The 16429-nt window shown below is 44.9% G+C and overlaps 1 protein-coding gene across 2 annotated transcripts in view; it reads left to right on the top strand.

Annotated features, from left to right (window-relative positions):
• LOC138521789 (E3 ubiquitin-protein ligase TRIM39-like) overlaps nucleotides 1–3181 on the top strand; it is a 168765-nt gene extending 165584 nt beyond the window's left edge. For both annotated transcript variants that reach the window (XM_069634875.1, XM_069634874.1), the window contains one exon: nucleotides 2752–3181. In XM_069634875.1, coding sequence (XP_069490976.1) covers nucleotides 2752–2861 — 110 coding nt within the window. In that variant the 3' untranslated portion in view covers nucleotides 2862–3181. The remainder of the gene's footprint in view (nucleotides 1–2751) is intronic.
• Nucleotides 3182–16429: the final 13248 nt, after the last annotated feature.

Here is a 16429-nt window from a genome sequence, read left to right as displayed (position 1 = left end):
GTGCTTTTCAGCAGAGAGACTTTTCAGAAATGAAAAGTCCCCAATGTTATTGCTCAATACTGTGTGAATGTGAAAAAAAGGGCACCAAAAAAAGCTATTTGGAGGAGGAAAAAGGATGACATTGCATCAAGCTGGATCTGGGGATGGGGAGGAAGAGGACATCATGTGATGTTGGGGAGTTGGGGTGGTCTGGGGAGCCAGTTTCAGTTGAGACATTTTGGCATTTTTGGCGGGAATCCCGTGGGATTACTGTGGCTACAACGGAAGACGCGAACGGTATGAAACTGCATCACACGAAACAAAGAGTGATGGGGGTAACGGGAGAGGGCTATGTAGGGAAAAAGCAACCCAGGGAGTGGGGGGACCATGGAAAGATAAGGGGGGGTACTTTGTTGAGTGCATGTGAGTGCAGGGAAGAGTATTTGATTTTCAAGCATTATTGCGGCAATAGTGGGGGAATACCACAGGCATGGGTAGTTCAATGCCGACACATGTGTAGTCCTTTGACATTATCGGGGTAATATTGGGGGAATCCTGCAGGAATTTGAAGAGTTTAAAAACAAAAAAGAAATGTTACACCTACAGTGATCACATCTACTAGGCAGGGGGTAACGTGTCTCTGTGCCAGTGCCCATGGCCAAATGTCATTACTAGTGGGCCCCCAAGAAATCTATTGGTGAACATGTACAGTGTCAATGGCCAAAGGCCATGGCTAGTAGGCCCCTTTAAAAACCTGTTGGTGCAACATGGCTAGTGGGCCCCAAAGGAAACTAGTGGTGCAACATGTACATTGGCCACAGCTAGAGGGCCCCAAAGAAACTATAGTATATCAAAACCCTTGAAATTCAGTGAAAAAAACCTTTGTTAAGAGAGGGTTAAAGTGATCAGATTTAACATAACAGAATCCCTCAAATTCAGCAGTCACATTTGGAGCAAGTCCACCTTAACTATGCACCCCCTGTTGTGCAGCATATGACCACAATAACATCACTGGTGACATCAATAATTACATGACATCACTGATGTGATGTAATGGGCCCCAAAGAAACCTGTTGTTGCAAGGTACAGTGGCCACTGCTGTGACCAGTGGCCATGGCCAGTGCGCAACAGGGGGTGCATAGTAAAGGTGGACTTGCTTGGAATGCGATTGCTGAATTTCAGGGGTGTTGTTGCATTAAATCTGCTGACCTGAAGGACCATGGGTACAGTACATATCACACTAGGGATAATATTACAAAAACGCCCTGTCAGTGTCTCTTTTGGAATTTCAAAAACAAGTCATGCAATACTCTGCACTTGCCACTAGATGTCGGCCTATGGAAAGCATGTGAATCTAAGCCGATACAAGCATCAGAAAGACAGTTACATTTATGTAATTGTCATACTCTTGTAGCAAACCCAGGGCCCTCTTTTCTTGTTTATACGTAGGTCCTAAAGGCACTCAAAGGATTACATTGCTTTTTCATATAGTCTGTCAGCAGTGTGTGTGCTTATTTAGAGCGGTTCTTGTGAATCTGCTCAATGTTGGCTGAATCTCGGGTCTAACAGCAAAATATGGGACTTTGTATCTCTGAGGCGGCGCACATAGTTTACCTGTAAAGCCTGCACATGCGTATGCCATGCCAATCCAGCATGAATGACACACATATGTGCACCATCCCCAAAAATGAGATCTGGGGTACAAGGTTATATGTAGAGTACCCCAGCATAGGGCATGTCCTGTCTATTAATTGAGATGTTCATTTGTTCTCTTTGATTTGATGATCCATTAATTTGAGCCTATACAATTCAATCTAAAAAAAAAAGGGCAACCATATTATATCATACCACTACAGGTACATGTTTAGGTCCTATAGACCGGCCTCAGGTGTTTTAAAGAAACCCATGTACATCATTGAGATGTTTCTTGGATACATCCCAACTTTCAATAATTCTCAATTTGGTCATAGCCATGTTTGTAATTCAATAATGTCAGACTATAGAACGCCCCCTCCATGTAGCTCAAGCACATCGTGTGCACCCCATTCTCGTGTGAATGTGCTCATTGCATCTCCTGCCACAAGTAACGATGTCTGCATTAATGTTCCTCGTCATGTCAAACACCTTCCCTCTTTCTCTTTCCGTCATTTCACCGTACGCACTCATGAAATGAAACCTTCCTGTGGCAATTTCAATGTCTGAGCTGCTACACTAGAGCGGGCAAGCTCGATTCCGGATAGGCTAAAGGGGTGTCACGTGGTATTCTCTGCTATCTTTAAGTCAATATCCTGATAGCTTGTAAAATGAAGTCCCCATATTATATAAAAAAAGCCAAACAGTTTATCGTGCAGAATCGTTAGAGGAAGTAGCTTGCAAGAATTTTCCACATGTTGATTTATTGAATACTTGTCCTGGAATTCTGTATGTAACTCATTCCCAGTTCTGGATGTCATCTCCGGTTTGCAGGTGGCCAATGAGATGTGATTACTGATGTCGTATAAAATCTAGGACGGATGCACTGATGTTGCAGGAAATGCATTTGCCTAGAATGGGTTGGAGCACAATTCCAAAGTGCACATAAGCAAAGTATTAGAGGACTGCCTATCCTCATTCACAAGAAACTTACATTTATATTTTTAAGGCAATGCACTTCATAACATGCGTAACTAGAATGGACATATTCTAACAGTAGGCAATCTAGTATAAAGATGTGTTCCTTCCACCGCTTCACTGATCCTAAAATGGGTTCATTTTGTCTTTAATATTCCTCAGCAGAGAACAAGGCGTCCATAATGAGAACACTTGGCGTCCATCCTGGGAGAACATGGATTACCATTGCACGGGAGCCGGTTCTCCATCAAAGAGAAAGCATGGCGTCCTGATCAAACCGATTTTCCAAGACACTTCACGTGTTCTCTCTTCAGGGGAACCAGACTTTCCATTTCATAGAGATTTTGGGGGGGGGGGCATGAATAAAAGATGACAGTAATTGAGAGATGGAAGTCTGCTGAGCAGAGTGAAAGAAGCTGGAGATGACAAATTCAGCCTCTTCTAACTATATTCATCTATCTTGGTGTATACGATTAGTAAAAATGATTAATATTGCTGTTCTTTCCTATTTGAGATGTTTAATGCTGATATGTGAAATTCAAACAAACCAATAAAGAGCCAATAAATAAATATTCTTTTGATTGATAAGCGATCACATAGTTTCATCCTTTTCATACAGTATGGAAAGCTATAAGCAGCAACAGGTACATGTTATGTAGAGGGTTAAAAGAAGCAAAGTTAAGCAATGTCTGAAATGACCGACACTTTTCTGAGCCTGATGATACAGTGAGTATTGTTATTACATAACCCTCTTAATGTTGCATAAGTTACATTTGAGTTGTGATGTCATTTCTACATGGGAAATTCTCTTTTCTACCCCATTTTTGTCAGTCTTGACTTGTGAAGCCACCAGAGATGGGTTTGGGTAGAATTCTGTCTTGGACGGTTAAACCTCTTTAACATTTCAGCTGAACTCTTTTCTAAAGACCGGGCGCTTATTATCTTTGGTAAAAGGCACTGGGTGACACCACCCAGTAAGCCAGATGCTCACAGGCTGCTCTTATTCAAAAGCTGCGATATATGTTGTGCTAGTTGGTATTCTGCTCCTATCCTTCCTTTGTTAGCGGAACGTTGTGAAGTAAAAATAGTGTCCAATATTTTAGATTAGTCCCGCAAAAGATATTTAATCAAGAAAATAAGCAAATCCAAAAATGGAGGCAAACAGCTTCCTTAGCGGTATGGGCTCATAGCCAATGCATTTAGGAGTAAAACTCCATCTTCAGGGCTGAGCACTAATGTATATGCATTAATGAGGTAAATCCAGACAAAAGTGCATTTACATATACATGATCAAACAGTTTCAACAAAATTCGAAGGCCAAATACATTACAAATTGGTTCATATAGTGTATGGAAAAAGGAGAAAAAAGAGAGTAAAATCGAGAGAGAGAGAGAGAGAGAGAGAGAGAGAAAAAGAGAGAAAGAGAGAGAGAGAGGGACTGTCGTGGTGAGTTAATCAATTACTAAGTATGGGATACACTGTACCTTAGTAAACAGACCTTTGTGTCTGTGAACGTAACAGAGTGCTTTATTAGCATTTCAAAAGAGCAAATAGGTGTGCGATCAAGGCACATCTAAGGCAGTTACCTTTTAGATGCAATGCGCGATCCTGGAAGGCTGTTGCAGTAAGATCTGTGAAAGATCCACGCAAGAGTATAAGAAAATGTGTGTGATTGCCACGCTGGCAGAACCGGCAGCCATAAACATGTTACTCACCTTCAATTGCGGGCGTGTAGCTCGCAGTGGTGGCGTGCGCGGGATCGCATTGCCGATTGTGTATATGCCCGTTGCCCTGATGACAGTGGGCGCTGCAGCGTCACGCACCGGGAGTCGTTGTGACGTCATCGTTGCCTCGTGTCCCAGACCCCCCTGTGGATACAGAGGGGCGGGAGAGTCTGGGCTGGGTTTTGGTGAAGATAGTGCAAATAAATGTTCTAACATGGAGAAAGGTGGCAAAAACAAACAAACAGATGGACATATTAAGTGACCATGTATATGAAAAACAATTTGAAGGTTACTAAAGAAGTGCCATAACAGTAAATGGAAAAATGATCATTCTAATAAGGAGTCCAATCACGGCACCACAACAGAGAGTCTTGCAAGGGAATGTACAATAGAATCAAAGTCATGTCCACATTAGATTTAGTCACACAGTGAATGATATAATATAGTTCAGTTCCGGATGACTGTTAGGGTTCTCCAATTTTTCTTGATGATATTTTCGATTCTGTTGCTCTGGGTCGAGAATTTAGATACATACACCAGTGGTGGTGTGGAGGTGTTTTTTTTCTTTCGGTATAAGTAGTTCCTCACATTGTATGTTTGCTGTTTTGGTAGCAGCTGCTTCTACTTCTTGTGTTTTATATCCTCGGGCAGTGAATTTCTTCCCCATCTCTGCTAGTTTCTGTGAGTAGTCTTCAGGGACACATACGATATGTTTGACCCGTAGCATTTGGCCGAATGGTATATTTTTGATGAGACTCGGTTGATGGGAACTCAGTCTGTGGAGGAGGTTATTGCGACCGGTATCTTTAGGGTAGATGTTGGTCGTGTACCCAGTTGTTCCCACCTGTTGCCACAAATCTTCTTTACCCAATGAAATTAGTAGGGGCTTGATGTGTTTACACCAGCTTAGATTCATCCCGCCGCTTTGTGACAGGAGATCTTTCATTGCTTCCTTGTATTTGCTTAGATGTGGCGAAACACAGACTGAGCCAATAACGGAACGGGGTGGAAGCTATTGTATCTGAAATCTGCATTTGGTTAAGCTCTACACGCAGCGTTGTATTTGGTGTGCTTTGCGGTAAACACATGGTCTGTAAATGAAATGCATTTTCAAACACTGACAATCTAGAACTATTGGCATGGAGCCAGATTTCTGACCTGAAAATAGCTGAAGGCCTGGCTTGCAAGTTATATAATTGAAGCCTGAGCGTGAAGGGCGAGCAGTGTTTTGCAAAAGCCTGAAGCGGGAGAAACGGATCAAAGCCACGCCCCAACAGTTCATGAGACTAGCCTGCAGCGGTGAACCACGAGCGTGAAGGGCGAGCAGTATTTTGCAAACGCAGGTGCTCTGCATAAGCAGGAGGCCTGCACAAAAATCTCCTCTAATCCCTCTTTGCGCTGTGTGCCGGCTGGTGAACCGGATCTGTAATTTTAAGGATCCCTAACCAGCTTTACTCGGCCTTACATGGCTCCATCTATCATGTCAGGCAGTGAGACGCCTGGATTTGCCTGGACTGCCTGGATCTTGTGGAAGCACTTAAGCAGCAAAGGTAATTTGGCCTGAAGCTGGGGGCTGACTGTGTGCGTCTTGTTTGATTTAAGTAGTACCATTCAAGCCCTGCTAAACTGCTACATTTCACAAACCACAAGAGAAAAACAATCCCAAAGCGAGTTCCTATATTTTCTATGGTAGATCTTGACTTGCAGAGTGGGTGCAGTTTAGTCTTTGCTCCCTCCCGTTTATATGGATGTTGGTGGCCCAGCTAGCTGCCCCGTCTGTAGCCTAACGTGTGGAGCAGGGGGGAGGAGTCGGACTCTGGAAGCCTCCTAAGTCGGGCATGCCCTGCTCACAAGGGTGACATTTTTGCTTCTGTTGTCTTCACTGTCTTAACTAATTCCTACAGCCTTACGATGGTCAAAAATAAGACGGATGACCCAAATCTAGTTGGTGCTTCCTAACGTAAAATATCTAGAATGCTCAAATTGATAAAAGATGTAAACCAATTGATCAGTGAAATTAAGGGCCTCTTATCTGATATTGATGGTGATGGGGGGAAGGGCTCCACAGCTACTACGACGGCCGATAGCGGATTTGCAAGGCAAACCACCAGAGACCAACTGTGCAGTCCCTGGATTTTCGGATCTGTTCTCTTTTTGTGATGCAGCGAAAGTCACAATTCCTGCCCCTGCTAAATTCTGCCTCGGTCCCCACATTTCTAAAAGACATCTGGGGGCCCTTTGAAGTAGCTCACAAATCAGGCCAATCGGAAGCCGTAATTATTTGTTTGAGTCATCTAACACTGGGCTGCACAGGGGGCTCGATGAGCTCCAATATAATTAAAATACATCAGCAATCGAACCCTGGAAAGTCTTTGAACTCTTTGACAACTTTGGCTGATCAATCGGAGTCTCCACAACCCCAAAATCCCCTAACATCACCTTCTAACATGTCTCACCTCCCTGCACTCTGTTATCACGGGAGCATTGTGCATTGACGTAAGTAATGGGAGTCATGGGGGCCCGGTGGTTACTGCAATGACTAAGCCTACCTCTGTATTATCTGCATTGCCCCTCGGCAATCGTTATCAACCCCTCAGTGTGTCCTCTCCAACGGCCGATGGTGTCTCTCTCCCCTCCCAACCTACGCAGCCTACACAGAATTCACGTCAATGGAAGTTGGCCCAACAGAAAAGAAGGCCCAATCGGGTTGGGAAGTCACCAGAGTCAGGTGCTCGAAAATCTTATAGTGAAATTGGTTCCCAAACTCGTGACCCCGAACTGACCCCTAAAGATTGTCCTACTAGTTGTCCATCTGTCAAGTCAGTAGAACAAATGTTAATTGATATTAAAACGTCAATCATATCAATAATGCTCAAGTGGGAGGGGGAAATGGGGAAACTGGTGGAAGAAATCAAATCTGTCACGGCCAAGGTGGCTTTCCTGACCCCCGGATCTAATATTATGGTACCCACAGGCAAGCAGTACTCTGAAGGTGGTATTGGGAGTAAAGGTGTTTTTTTACCGGTCCACAGGCCAGAACTACACAGGCTATCGAGTAAGTCGTGTACTCCGGGTATGAGTTCTACAAAACCCAGCCCTGTTGCACGTTCTGTATCTGTAGCCGTGGGGGAGGTGACCTGCAGTCGGAGGGCATTCCGCCCCAACAACCGGGCATCTCCTCTGACCGGCTCTAACGCCTTTCCACTATTTGGTGAAGCACACGCCTCCGTCAGACAGATGCACCTGAGTGGCGTATGTGGGCGAGTTAATAGACCTTCTATAGTGATGACTAATGTTCCTAAGCTTGCCCCCTGCTCGTTTGAAGATCAAGAATCACTAACTAACAAATGCATTTACTGGTTTCACCATGTTCAATGATGTCTTTCAGTTATTAGGAATGATATCCAGTACTGTGTTGGGGGCTATCCCGGGCATGGCCCTGGATTATATACTGTTTTTTTTGTATCGTGGCACCTTGTAGAAGGACTTTGTGGCATCAAGCGTAGGGTATACTTTACCAGAAACACTAACATCTTGTTAAGGTCTGCTGAGATCTTTTTTAGGGTACATCCTGCGCAAGAGCCATCCATTAATCATTCAAACCAGTCCTTTCTACCTTGGAGCTCACAGGGAGTACCCCTGCAGGGAATGTCCCCTCCTATTACCAATAACACGGAATATGGCCCTGTACGTGTAGATTTGGAAGTAGTAGATTGACTGGGAAGTAGAGATGTCCTAATAAAGGGGCCCCCAGATGAAATTAAGATCCTATGCTGGAATATAGCACGATTTAAACGGCAGCTGGACAATAACTTCCACATTATAATGCTACAGGGAACCTGGGCAGTAGAACCGCTACATCTCCAGGGATACCAGGCATTTGCCATCCCAGCAATTAAGGGCCACAAGGGTCACCCTAGCTGCGGTCTGTGTGTGTGGACTGACATCACTTTGGGATGGAGGGTTGAATCTTGTTCCTCGGATTGTGTGGACTTGCAAGTCCTGTTATTTAAGAAAGATTTTGAAGTCCCACTGTGTTAGGGAGAATTCTCTTATAAGGCTAATTTCCCAAACCTAGTGAGTCCCCCAGCCGCTTTGCTGGATTTTTGGGGTTTGTTTTTTTTCTCCTGCTAAGAGTGAGACTCTTTTCCTCCCACTTTTAGGCATGATTTGAGGTGTGTCTTGACTGTTTGTGTGCTTATGGGCTATGGGGTCTTTTACTCCATAGGGTATCATCTGTTTTTGTATATGTGTTACACAGCACCCTCAGTGCAGTAACACAGGGGTGTCATAGTGACCCCCAAACATAAACTCCATACCCTGGGACTGACTACTGTCTCCCAGGGCATGTAAAGTCACCATTGGCTTTATTAGTCCTAAATTGTGAACAGAACCAGTACAAACCATCATATTGTGGAAGTACTGGAAGGGGTTAATTAGATTACCCCAGGGTCTGTCTTCAAGGGGGCACTGTCCAGTCCCCCCTTGTCGAGTTTCTGGCTGGTGGCAGTGGTTATCACTCGAAATATTCCCCCGGAATATTTCCTATGGGATTTTCCCATTCATTTTTAAACGCACCACTTTTTGGTGCAATGTTAAAGATACCGCTGGTTTATTTATTTAATATTAAATCACCGGTTGGGTCTTTTTGCCAGAACTCAGTTCCAAAATGGCGTTTGTGTCCGTCTCTGTAACTCTGACCCAGGTCGAGCCCTTTGTTCCACTATTTTGGCGGACTTCTCCACAGAAGCCCTCCAAATGGCGCCACTCTGTCTGGGGTCCACAGGATGTGTGGGAGGGGGAATAGACACCCTGGACTGTGTTGCCTCAGCAACTCAAGTCGCACTTTATTCTGATTGGCCCAGTGGTGAGCCGCCCGGCTCACCACTTAGCATGTGTGAGTGACAGCTAGGCTGTTGAATGGGTGTTTTTCTGCATAAAAGCAGGGCTTTGGGGACTGGCACTTCAGAAGTCGCCACAGGACCTAAAGAATCCGAAGAGGGGAGAAGCTGAGCCACCTGCAACGACGACACCACCGGTGGAGTCCTGCTGAAACGACCTCACCACTTTCCCGACGACAAGAGAAGATCTTCTGCTGGAAGAGTCTTCTTCCTTTGAGCTGGTGGGACCAACCAGTTCGCCTTTCGATTTCCAGGACGTCTCTTGTTCGAATCACCCGTGCCAAGCACCCCGGCGGCTGGATAGCCAAGCTTCACCACTGTGACCGCGAATAAAAGGAACGTACCTTTTAACGGACAAACTCCGCGGCTGGTTTCATCCCTGTGCAGTGCAACGACTTCCAGTCTTCTTCCTCGACGAGATCTTCTCTTCCCCTGGTCGAAGCCACGACCTGCACCCGCTACCAGGAACAACTGCCACCGCTGGAGCTTCCTCTCTTTTCAAGGTACTGTGTTCCGCCTGGCCTCCCTTTCTACGGATTGCTAAAGGTGACCCTTAAATCCTTGGCTTTCCAACTGAGTTGGCCCCAAGCCTCCTAACTTTATCTTTTGTCTCGAATCAACCTCTTCTGAACATTTTGCAAAGACATTTCGCCTTGCTCCCTTTACAGTGGGCCTGGCCTATGAACTTTGACTCTACAGTAGACTCTGCCTTCACTAACTTGCTGTGGTCTCTTAAAAGTGTTGGTAACTGTTTTATTTTCGTGACCTGCCTTTTTCTCTCCCTTTAGTTTAATTATTGGAGTGCCAAATGTTACACGCTCACATCTGTTTTGTCAAATAGTGGTGTGTTAGCCTAGACTTGTCTAATAGTTACTAAGGGAGGTGCGTATACTTTATTGATTGTGTTTTGAACTTGCTTTGCCATACAGTGCTAGTGTAATTTCCAAAGTGTGTGTTAAATAAATAATGATATACCTTTGATACCAAAGCTCTGGTCAGTGTTTGCTTGTTCTACTGTGTTTGTAGCCCTATTGTGTATGCTCTATATACTGCCCTACTCATCTTGAGAGAAGTCTGACTGCTCAGCCACAGCTACCAGGTAAATCTGGGTGGTGCAGACTGTTACCAATTGGGTTTACTGCTTATTCCTGTAGTCTTAATCTTTTTGCAGTTTTCCCTAAGGGAACTGCACAGGATTCTGCCTAACACACTGTACCTTTATAACCTCTACAACAGACCCTCTTCATCCGTCGGTCTATCCACATTGAACTCTCTGCAGGTGCACATTAACATTAGACCATCATCAGGGCTCTCTAGGAGCAGCGTTCCTGCTGCTGGAGATTTTAACCTCCAATTTGAACCAGTGGTGTTGAACATGTGGGATGACCAGGATCATGCCTGGGATATTCCGTATTGGTAGCCACTAGCCCCAAAAGATGCCACAAACTAGCTTTGGCCTCTTGCCGTTTGCTTGCCAATCTAAACATGAGGGCCGGCAATGGGCGGTTTAGCAAAGACCAACCGGCTAAATTTACCTTCAGGGGCCAAATGGGAACTCCCTCATTGACTATATCTTTATTACAGGTTTGGATTGGTCAAAGATCACTGATTTCGAAGTGATCGAGAGATGGGAGAGTGACCATTTTCCATTAACTGTGAAAATAAGGGCATCTGAGGCAAAACTGGGCTCCCTTAGTAATAATGTACATTCTCATCCCGTGATGATTAGCGGCCATGCCCGGAAATCCATCAGAAGGGCTGAGTCAGTATTAAAGAGGCCTGAACTTAAGCCAGGGCTTTACAATTCCATACTGGCAAATCTAGAAGGTATTTGTAATGGAAGAATTAAAGGCCTTGGCTGAATGATTGTATATCCAATAAGCTCATTCCCCATATCTCAGTGATCACAGTTAAAATGAGTGAGAAAAACGCCTAATCTAAACCTAAATCTAAGATTGGAGCAAGCTACGACCATTAAATAATGATAATACCGTCCAAGTAGAACCTTATCAAACAAAAAAGGGCCTATACTAAAAACCTATTGCCAATCCTTACCGCTATGTTACAAAATAGTGTGGGATAATGTTCACAAGAAAAGAAAGAACTGTTCCCAAAATAATAGGTCAGGATGTTATGGCCAGGGTCTCCTTTCCCCACGTTTTTAGCACGGGACAAGGTGGGACTCTTGAGCACAGCACACTCCTGGGCTTCTCGGGCACGAGGTTACAGTTCCTCTTCTCAGTATCAGGACCTTCTGTGTGCAAGTCTCTTTCATGCAAAGTCTCTTGCTTCAGAGGGCCTGATATGCCATTAATGTTATGTTATTTGGCATTGTTATAGCACTCTAATTATCATTGGTATGACCTCAAAGCGCTGGTCGGTTGAACGCCCTCGGGGACCGTAGTCCATTTCAGTTGAAAGAGTAGGGTGTTGAAGGGTGCTTGGGTGCACCAGTTAAGTTTGCAACTGATGTAATTGCCTGATGGTAGCTGCATCCTAGCATTAGGTGTGGTGGTGTTTGGTATCGGTACAATGTTTGCAGTCTGGCCGGTGGATATCAAGACTGGGTTCTGGCTGCGTTAGGCCTGTGGGACGCTTATGTGTGCAGCTAGGCCGGTTTTGTCATGGGGTATAGCTGCGTTCTATTAGAATAATGAGGTGTTCATTGGGTAGTGTTCACATGTGAGCAGCTAGGCCGAATTGATGGAGGGGTGTAGCTGCACTCTAATTGTGTGATGGTGTAGAGTAGAGAGTAAGCATAGTGATATATGATATGATGGTTCATCCACACAGTGCCCACGCACAATGCGCTTCAAGCGCTCTAAGTCAAGGGAGGGAACGAGGGAAAACGTAAAGAAACTCAGGAATGTGAAGATTAGCCACTGCACTCGGCCTAGCGACACCCAGATAGTGCATGTGCCAAGACAGAGACAGGAGGGAACGGTACAAGAAGACCAGAGGGGCTGGGGGCACAAGCGACATTGCGCGGGACCAGGGCAGTTGGGCAGACAGCAACAGTATGGAGGTAACAGAGGGCCAGGGGGCACACAGCAACAGCATGGGGACCAGAGGGGGCACAGGTTTTGTATGGACATTCACATACTCTTTTTTTTGTGTGGAAGTTTTGGAAAGCAACAAGCAACTTGACGCATTAAAAGTATCAATAATAGCTCCTGAAGAAGGGAAGAAATGTCCCAAAAACGCGTAGCGCATGTGATTTTTGTAGAAGATGATTTATGAATTGTTGAAATATGAATTTTTGGCTTATTTTGTAAAACGACAGCAAATATAAATATATACACAAAAGAATGATAATCGGGCGTTACTGCTTTTTTGTGAACAATCGTAATTACTGATCTATAAATTGTAGAAGAAAGTGACTACAGAAAGAAATCGATTTAGATGGTCTAAAATATTGATTGGACTAATTTACAATTTGGTGTGCAGGGGACGGGAGTGTTCCACAATGTTGTGGACACCTGTTTATCTATTGACACAACCTAGTGTCAGGGTTGTTTTTCTCCCCTGCACCCTACTACTAATTTAATACATTTTATATTTTTGATTTAACGAAAGGTGTGCCACTGGTCCATAGGGATTAGCAGTACAAGAGCTCAATTTGGGCAGGAAGAGGAATACAGGTCAACCTGTTGAGCAGCACTTTGGTGACGACCTAGAGCAGGAAGTGCTAATAGGCAAAGTCTGAAGGTTTATGTTTAAAGTGCTAGCATGGGGCTACAAACCTTTGTCAAAACGATGTTTAGGTATTTGACTAAAGAACAAAAAAAACCACTTGCAGTACTGAGAGCAGTTCAATAATGTATTAGGCTGAGAAGACCGACTGATCAGTAAATTCTTTAGAACTGTATGGGGAACCAGGAGCAACTCGCAGGAAGTCAAAGTCAGCCAACTTGAAATTGAAATCGATAGAACTCGCAAAGGATTAGATTGTTAATATGATTCCCATATGCCTACCAAAATAATTATCAGTTTCGTCAGAATCAATATTCATTTTCTTGTTTAATTTGTATTTAATATTGTTCTTGGTGTGTCAACATCAACATGACAATACACACATCTGCAAGGTACAAACAAATCTAAAAATCACATGCAATTCCCCAGCCGCCGGCTTCCCCCTCCCTTCCACTTGTAGTATTTTCCCTTCTTAAAGACTCCTTTTCTTGTGCCAGTGCAATCAATATTTATTTTCCTTTCCAACCGTCCATCGGATGGTCACCAAGTTCTTTAATGTAATGGGACCTGCCTTAATAAGTCGCTAAGAATGTCTCTACAGTATTCCATAAAACAGGATCAGACACTTAAATAAGTTGTAAATTACAACAAAAGCTGTAATCTTCCCAGCTGGCAGTTTTACCATACTTTACCCCCACTACATATATAAGATTGTCCCTTGAATATTTTTTCAGCATCAGGCCAGTGTTATTTTGGCTGGGGTGTGAATTAGTAATTAATGCAACTGTAAACCAATCAGCCAGGTAAATACAGTCTCTGGTAACCCCAGAATCACAAACTAATTGTCCATGGGTATCTGTAAACCACAAATCTGCTTTATTCTAGTGAGTCTCTGTTCCAGAACACCTGAGCTCTAGGGCAGGACCGCCACATGTGAGTCACAGTGCCCCACAATTCCTCCAACGCAATAATGAATAGGACTATTTCATGTTATTAGGCTGTGTGTGTTGGAAATCCCATCAGTGATGTGTCAAGAAACCAGCGTCCGCTCCCCGTTCCATCCAGCGTTACGTCAAGACTACACGTTCCACAATTCCTAAACACACGGAACCGAAGCGTTTCCAGAGTATCAGACAACGCTGGGGGTTGCCGTGGAAACGTTGGTTGCCTGAGCACGTTCGTGCACGGTTACGTCATGGCAACGTTCCCCGCAGGGTCACGTGATTAGTTTAAATCTCCGCCCGGCATTCGGAACGCTGCTTCTGAATTTACTATTTTGGAGCTCTACTGTGTTCCTGTCTGGCCTGTTGTTTTTTGGATCTTGGACCTTGTTTCTGTCTCACGGATTGGTATTGAACTCCCCCTAAAACTTTGTATTTGGACTTACCTGTTTACTCGATCTCGGAACGAACGACCCTTCTTTTGCCTGGCATCCTCTTGATTTGGCGTCTCGGATATTTGCATTTACACGGAACTCTGACTCTCGGAACATTGTTATTTGGACCTTCCACATTTCTTTCGGAACTTATCACAAGAACCTCGGATTATTCACGGACATTTGTTTATTAGGCGTCCGCGTGCCGGCGGGTATAGGTATAGGTTGGATTGTCCCTGTTCCCTGGAACCAGTATCATCGGACGAACTTCCTTCATCTTCATTTCTGCGACAAGAATATTACCCGTCAAACAACTAAACTGATGTCCTGGGTATCCTGGCCCTCTGTCCTGCCTGATTTGCTATCCTTGCACAGGGGTATTCTCTTCGTGAGTACGTTGTTTGATCTATATCCGTTTGCCTTGTTTATGTCTTATTTCATGAACCCAACTCCTGACATTGTGTTCTCTGTCTAGGTAGCTGTGTTCCGACTTATATAATCTTCTGGGCAATTCCCCTTCCAAAATAGTCCCTTTGTACTATTGGGAGTTGCATTGTCTGGAAGGTTTCTACGGCTACACTACGCGATCAACTGAACCCCGGTATTACCAAGTTTGGCGTGGGTGGTTCTCACATATTCAGAAGCCTTATATCCATTATCATGGACACTGCCGATTATCCATTGGCAGCTTTGGTTCAGTTGGTTGCTGGTTTACGCGCAGACATGACTGCGGCTCATGATGCCACCCAGCGCCGGATCGACGCCCTTCAGGCCGGTTTGCAGGCAGGTGGCAGTGTTAGCGCCCCTCCTTCGGGTTCTGCCCTTGGAGCTGGCGTTCCTCGACAAGATAATGCACCTGTGTACATGACGGCCCAGTTTCCTTTGGCCCCTCCGGAACGTTTCATGGGGATCCTAGGACGTTCCGCACCTTCATCAACCAATGTAGGTTGCATTTTTTGTGCCGTCCTACGTCTTTCCCCGATGCCACTACCAAGGCGGCGTTTGTGTTATCCTACCTTGGGGGTACGGCAGCGGTCTGGGCAAATCCATTGCTGGAACAAGGGAGCCATCTTTTGTACGACTGTGATGCTCTCATCTCTGCTATGTCCCGTGTCTTTGACACACGATATAAATCCCAAGCCTCGGATTTGGAACTACTCTCTTTACAACAGAAGGATTTGTCTTTGTTGTCCTACCTAGCCAAGTTTAACCAACTGGTGGCGGAGACGGATTGGCCCGAGGCAAAGAAAGGGGCTCTGTTTTACAAAGGGCTTTCAGACTCTCTCAAGGATGTTTTGTCCACTGTCCCAGTGATTCCTACTGGTTTTTCTGAGTTAGTCGATCTAGTACTTCAAATTGATGCCAGGAAAGCAGAACGCAAAGGGGAAAAGAGTCTGGTTCCCTATCCAACGTCAGTAGCTGCTGATCAGAGCCATGCTACGCCTGAGCCTATGCAGATAGGTACCCTCAGGGCTCCGCTCTCGTCTGAGGAAAGAGAGAACCGTAGGAGGAACAATTTATGTTATTACTGTGGCTCCTCGGAGCATTTACTGAGACAATGCCCCAGAAAACCACGAAAACAGGGAAACTCCAAAGCTCGGCAATAGAGAGAGCCCCTTTGTCGAGTCCCTTGAATACGGGCTCTGATCTCATGGTTTTGTTTCCCATAACGGTTGATGTTTGCGCTCCTTCCATTGTTTCTTGTACGGCGGACGCTGTATTGGATTCAGGGGCCACAGGGAATTATGCCGACAGCCAGTTTGTTAAGAATCATGGTATTCCTCTGATTCCCAAGCCTTCTCCCGAAGTGGTCAACGCAGTTGACGGTACGACCTTGTTATCTGGTCTGGTTACTGAACAAACGGTGGATCTTTTCATGACTACGTCCTCTGGGCATACCGAAACCATAACCTTTGACGTCATTGCAGCACCCCAGTTTAAGTTAATCCTTGGGTTGCCCTGGCTAAGGAAACACAATCCGTTAGTGGATTGGGCTAAAGGGACGGTTTCTTTTCATTCTGATTACTGTACTACTTCTTGTGGGACATCAGGATCCTTATCTGTGGGACCCAGTACACATCTCTTGGAATCCGCTCTGGTCATTGGAGCAGTCAGGAACTCGGTGTTACCTGGGGAGTACCGAGAAT

Source organism: Ambystoma mexicanum, chromosome 13, assembly GCF_040938575.1.
Source record: "Ambystoma mexicanum isolate Mex_15411 chromosome 13, UKY_AmexF1_1, whole genome shotgun sequence".
In the NCBI taxonomy this organism is placed as follows: Eukaryota; Metazoa; Chordata; class Amphibia; order Caudata; family Ambystomatidae; genus Ambystoma; species Ambystoma mexicanum.
Note: the sequence above shows the minus strand (reverse complement) of the source record. Positions and strands in the feature narration are given on the sequence as shown.